General features: G+C 31.1%; 1 protein-coding gene across 1 annotated transcript; it reads left to right on the forward strand.

The window, feature by feature from the left end:
- Positions 1-3,773: 3,773 nt before the first annotated feature.
- LOC106325972 (WAT1-related protein At4g01450-like) lies at positions 3,774-5,843 on the forward strand. The gene is made up of 6 exons (XM_013764021.1): positions 3,774-4,041; positions 4,237-4,299; positions 4,532-4,648; positions 4,735-5,122; positions 5,207-5,358; positions 5,545-5,843. Exons 1-6 carry the CDS (start codon positions 3,857-3,859, stop codon positions 5,726-5,728), a joined length of 1,089 nt encoding a protein of 362 aa, XP_013619475.1. The 5' UTR covers positions 3,774-3,856; the 3' UTR covers positions 5,729-5,843.
- The last annotated feature ends 743 nt before the right edge of the window (positions 5,844-6,586 follow it).

The following is a 6,586-nucleotide window of genomic DNA, read 5'->3' on the forward strand; positions in this document are numbered from 1 at the left end:
ACACAAGAGTACTCATAATGAATAATGAAAGAAACGTGGGGTTTAAAGTGATATATATAAGGCGTATTGTATTGGCCATGAATATGTAAACGCCATATGATGCCCAGTGAATATATAAATCCTGAAAGAAGGATAAATCGTGAGACAAACCGGAAAATGTCTATATAATCTAATGTGGTGGATACTACTACATATTTCACTACATATGATGTCTTGAAGAAATTCAAAAGATGTAGTATGCTATATATGACTCACTGGATGATGATGATAATATTATTGGTACCAAAAGGTTTACCAAACGGTATTGAGCTCAGAATCAAAAGATGAGAAAAAATGTTCCCTTGAACAGCATTTTCCTAAAGTTGTTCATGGACTAAATTAAATGACTACATGTAAGCAAGTGAAGAGTTCTATAAGAACAATCCAAATCAGTCCATAGAGGAATTTTAAATTTCTTGTGTTTTATACTAACCAGCCTAAGATAGGTTAAATGGTTATTCATTAAACCTTAGAAAAGGTTATAGACCATCACCACAAATTAGCCAAATTTTGGTAATACTTATGGTTGGTCGAATTCTCAGCATGAACCAACCAAGCTGTGGTATGAATGAATAAGCTATCATAAAGATAAGCTATAAGATCGAAGTTCGTCTTTGAACAAAAGGTACAGGACCACATTATGCGTCCATATGCGACCCAACGGGTCCGACCATCATATATGAAGATAATGCAGCTTGCATTGCTCAACTCAAAGACGGGTATATCAAAGGTGGCCGAACCAAACATATTCTACCCAAGTTCTTCTTTACCCATGAGTTGCAGAAAGCCAGAGAGGTCAACGTCCTTCAGATCTGGTCTAGTGAAAACTCAGCCGACCTCTTCACCAAATCATTGCCCTCTTGCACATTCAGGAAGTTCACGCAACAAGATTGGCACGCGTAGACTCAAGGACATTCAGTGATGTCCAAATCAGGGGGAGTAATGTGTGTTGTACTCTTTTTCCTTTCTTTGGCTTCCCTTTTTACCACATTGGGTTTTGGGTTTTCCGGGAGAGGTTTAATGAGGCAACATTAGCATGTTACAAACCCTATATGGTTATGGCATCCAAGGGGGAGTGTTATGAATCATGAAGTGGATGGTCCATAACCTAGACCATACAAGTTCAAGACTAGAGTCCATTGGGGGTTTACATCCAGCCACATGGAAGACCCATTCAACCTTATGTCTTTATGAGTTTGACCATGTCATTATGTAGAGTATCTTTGTAATCAATTCTCCCTTTGGCTCCCCCTTGTATGAACCACTATATATAGTGGTGTAAGCAATAAGAAATAAACAACACATTCTCACAAATCTTCTCTCAAATCTTAACAAAATAGAATTTTTGAAACACTTCTCAGACATCATGTTACATGTAAAAATTTGAGGTGAAGTATCTACATAGTAGATTTCGGTAATACAAAAATAACTTAATAATTTACGAAGGATGACTTCGTCGAAATACATACTAGAGAACATTTTGGATAAACCCTAAATCTAAATCCTATGAAGTCTTCTTTAGTAAATTTATAGTTACACAAAATAATCTAAAAAAAAAAGACTTCATAAAAGACTTATGTGAAGTCTTCATAAAAGATTTATGTGAAGAGTTCTCGAGCAAACTTCATGCGAAGTATTCTCTATAAGATTTTAAACGATTTTAGGTGATGTCTTTCTTGTTAGTTAAAGTAAGAGAATCACGGGTCTGTGGTGGGGTGGTCAAGGGCGTTCCATTGATCCCCAAAAGATCCGAGTTCCAATCTGCACCACACCAGATTTTTATGCGCGTGGTCATTGGGGCTTTTCACATTCTTTCTCCGGGGAATGGTTTACCCTTTTTTTTTGTTTTTTGTTTTAATTTAAGTAAGAGCATCTCCAATGTATTACTCATATTTTTACTCCAAAATAATGTAACTCCAAAATAGAGTTGGGTTTTACTCCAATGTATTACTCCATTTTTACTCCGACAAAATATTCACAAATGATTCCCTTTTTATTTAGTTAATAATTGTTAGTAGTACATTCAACTTATAAAAATTTAACAATTAACCAAATATTTTATATTTACAAAACTTACATAAAAATATTTTTTTTCAAATTGAATATTTATTAATAAAAACACAGTTAGAGCTTTTCTTCCAACTTCAATTGGTGTAATTTTCATCATATGCAATTTTTGTAATTCAAAAATAAATTATGCATTAAAAGAACATAAAGAAGTAAACACAGTTTTGTTTTGTAATTTAAATTACGTACTTGATCCAAATGTTTGTGCATATATTAAGCTTAACAAGTACAAATGTTATCAATGGAAATGATAACCCACCAGATAAACAAACTCATCTATTCCGTTTGAACGATACTTTACCGATTCCAAAAACAATTTACAGAATAATTAAATCATTTTATTTTTATTATATTATATTATATTATAAGTTATTTATTTTTTTGATTTTTATTAGTTTATGCATCTTTTATGTAAAACTATTAAATAGTATTTTGTGGAGTATTATATTTATTTTCATGTTATTGTATTATTTTAAATATTATTTAAGTATGAAATAAAAAATCAAAATTAAAAGGACTATTTCATAAATAAATAAAGTTCAACTCCATAATGACAAGGATTACTCTATTTTGGAGTTGAATATGAAATATGATTGAAGATAATTTTACTCCAGAATGAAGCTTGGAGTCAAAAATGGAGTAGAGTTGGAGATGCCTAAACTTGTATTTTCTTCAAATTTATAATAAAATTTCAAGTTTTTTGTTTATTCATTTGTATATATTTATCGTATTGCTTGTAAATAAATTTTACAACTTATTGTTTTATAATGATGAAATTAACAAAATTATTGTTTTAACGCTTGTAGCTAATAAGAGCATACTACATCTGAAATATGCTCTCATGATTGTTTTTTGAATATAATCTGTTTGATAATGTTATTTAATGTCTTTTGTAGAGAACGGAAATTAGTGGTTGAGTAAAATGAATTTAGTATGTAGAAAATAGCAAAAGTTCGAAACATCATAATTCAAAATTATAAACGGGTTAGGTACTTTGGCTTATATTAAGCTTTAGTGCTTTACCATTGATCGGATTAACAATTGTTCTGTACTAAATGCTCATGTTGTTTTTAAATAGAGTCCAGTGTATTCGATAGAAACAAAGTTGGATAAATCTCAATAACTCTTTTTTTTTTGGAAGGCAAATCTCAATAACTTTCATCAAATAAAAGCAGAGTCTATATCATCTATGACAGCGCGCTAAGGAAAAATAAAACTCTGAACCACGTTCATTTTAAATTGTATTTCACAAAGTTCCTTTTCCTTTTCTATGCGTGATTATAAATTTATGTATAATAAGTTTTTAACATATATAACAATATGTAAACACCTGCTTTAAAATGTTTTGAAATCCCCCGTTTGATTTAGCTATTTTTAATTAAGCTAAACTTGGTAAAACTGCTTTATGATCATAATTAGCTAAGTTTGTATAGTCCTAAAGTCCTAAAAGCATCAAGTCTGCGCCCTAAATATATAATATTTTCACCACAAAATAAATAGCACTCATATAATATCCAAATACGATTTATTCGTTAAATATTGTCATTTTATACAAATAGAAAAAAATCTGGCTCCCACTCAGGATATATCATATATGATGTATATAAATACATCCTCCTCTTCTCCATGCCTCATCACCACTCAAACGAGCTATTAGGTAAGAGGTAGAAAAAGAAGCGAGGGAGCGAGATAGAGATTATAATTGAGAGAGGAAACGTTTAGTTATTAAGTTATTTAACTTACTATAATCATGGGCTACCTCGACGGGAAATGGGCACCGTTGATCATGATTACCGTGATTAACACGATTAATGGGATGGTTAACGCTTTGATTAAGAAAGTTCTTGATGGAGGCATTAATCACATGGTTATTGCTACCTATCGTTTGGGTATTTCCACCTTATTTCTTCTTCCCATCGCTTATTTTTGGGAACGGTAAGTCTACTGTTTGGCCTCATTAATTATGTTTTAACATCCAAATTGTAATACTGTAGAATTATTTAAATGCTTAATTTTTTATTCAGTTATTCGATTTTATATTTCGTATTGTTTTTTAAACTAAACAAATTCGATTTTATGTCCAATTGTACCGGTCCAAATAAAAGTGTTCGATTTTCATTATTTGGTCAGGAAAACAAGGCCAAAGCTAACTACAAGCATCTCGTGTCAGCATTTCTTCAGTGCCCTTTTTGGGTAAGTTTCAGTTTTAACTTTTAACCCCTTTAACTCATTATTCTTACAATTCAGCATCTCTTTTTTTTTTTTTTTTTGTCACTGGGCGCTCTCTGGAATCCCGGAGGAGTCGAACCTGTGTGCCTTGGGATCCAGTTCACTATAGTGTTTTACCACTAGGCTATTCTGTCCCGGCTCAGCATCTCTTTTATTTTGTAAACCTATTAAACAAAAATAAAAAATTCTTTGACAGGGCGAGTTTGATGCAATTTTTTTTCTTGCTCGGGCTCAGTTACACTTCTGCCACGTTGGCAACTGCCTTCTGGGGCACATTGCCTGCCCTCACTTTCATTATGGCCTTAATATTTGGGTACACTCATTAAATATTGTTATAACCTAAATATTTCCATCATGTCATCATCATTTCATGTGTAATCATACACATTTTTTTTTCAGATTCGAAAAATTAAACATGAAAACAAAAATAGGATACGGCGTCATCCTTGGAGCTATGATAAGCTTAGCAGGAGCTTTAACCCTTACGATGTACCAAGGCATTCCATTATCGAACTCTCATGAACAAGCAACGATTTCAAGCATCCATAAAGGAAATGAGAATTGGATCAAAGGCTGTTTTCTTTTATTCACAGGAGTTATACTTTTCAGTTCTTGGATGCTTATACAAGCCAAGATCAACGTTAGTTACCCGTGTCCATATTCGAGTACAGTTATTTTATCGGTCTTTGGGACGCTTCAATGCGCTATTCTTAGCTTTATCAAGACTAGACATGTCGAAGATTGGATCCTCGGAGACAAACTCACCATCTTCACCGTCATTATAGCGGTATATATACATTCATTATACAAATATAAATCCATGGAACTCACGATAGTCAAACATTAATCTATTGTGTATATATGTGTATAGGGAGTGATTGGACAAGGAATGTGTACGGTGGGAATATCGTGGTGTATCAAACAACGTGGACCTGTCTTTACAGCAGCGTTCAGTCCTGTCACACTTATGTCCGCAACCGTGTTCGATTTCGTTATACTTCATCGTATGATTTATGTTGGAAGGTGAAATAAAATAAGCAAATTAAATATTAGTATTACCAATTTCACATTTAACAAAGAGTAGAGTTAATGTGATTATATTGACCACTATATTTGTTTTCACCTGATTTTAATACAGAATTTATAAATCTCTATATATATCATGTACGTACATGTCACCTATTCAAATTTATGTTTTTATTGTTGCAGCGTTATTGGATCTGTAGTAGTTGTGATCGGTTTATACATATTTTTATGGAGCAAGAGCAAACATATAGATGAGTGTAAGATCGTGACGTTACCTACAAATACGGTGGAAAAAGAAAAGGAAGAGGAAGATCATACAAATGTTAACAAATTAGGCCGTATTTTGGTTATCCCCATGACACCTTGATCTACTTCCCTAAAGTCTCTTTTTCATTCAATAAGACTACCATGTCGTACGAATCAACTGCGAAGAAGAAAATAATGTTCGCATTCCATTGTTTGTTGGAGTATTTGATCACTTGTGTTGCTATGTTTTGGCTTACATATGATATTCCAATCCCCTATATATTAATTAAGAATTTTTTAAAAAGTTATAACCTGAATTTTGTAAAAAAAATAAAAAACTTCATCCTATGTGGCATTTGTGTATGCCTTCTAAATCTTATTTCGAAGAATTATAGAACACCTTACATAAACTATAGTCTAAAAATTATACTCTCTAGCAAAATAATATTTCGCAGGCTATAGTTGGTCGCATATATCAAATCTTTATTTTTTTGCAGACTTTCCTTAAATAAAACCTACGAAATTACCTAATGTGATTAAAATATATATATAGCAATGAATGATTTTAAACAATAAAAATTTGATAACAAGTTGTATACCTTTTATCCTTTTTGTTTATTTCTTTATTATTAAAGTAAATTACATAATTACAATAATCATATAATAAAAATCTAGATTTTTTTTTTATATGTTGTATTTTGAATTTTTCAAAACGAGTATAAATTACTAAAACTGTTAAAAGTCTCACATAAACTTTTATGATCAAGGTTTAAATTTTTTTCTATATTAAGATACAATGATTATAAGATAATATGAAGAATTAATTTTATTTTAATAGGTTTTTATGTTAATATAAGTAAATATATATATAAATATATATATATATATATATATATATTATATTGATTAAATTAAACTATATATCATATGAAAATATATACTTATATTTTGATATTTGCATTGAACATATATTGAAAAG

This window comes from Brassica oleracea, chromosome C2 (assembly GCF_000695525.1).
Source record: "Brassica oleracea var. oleracea cultivar TO1000 chromosome C2, BOL, whole genome shotgun sequence".
Classification (NCBI taxonomy): Eukaryota; Viridiplantae; Streptophyta; class Magnoliopsida; order Brassicales; family Brassicaceae; genus Brassica; species Brassica oleracea.

Bases quoted from the DNA above. Each gene is read 5' to 3' on its own strand.
- LOC106325972 (XM_013764021.1), top strand. From the start codon at position 3,857: ATGGGCTACCTCGACGGGAAATGGGCACCGTTGATCATGATTACCGTG. The intron at 4,042-4,236 runs GTAAGTCTACTG...TTATTTGGTCAG, and splicing joins ATCGCTTATTTTTGGGAACG to GAAAACAAGGCCAAAGCTAA. The intron at 5,359-5,544 runs GTGAAATAAAAT...TTATTGTTGCAG, and splicing joins CGTATGATTTATGTTGGAAG to CGTTATTGGATCTGTAGTAG.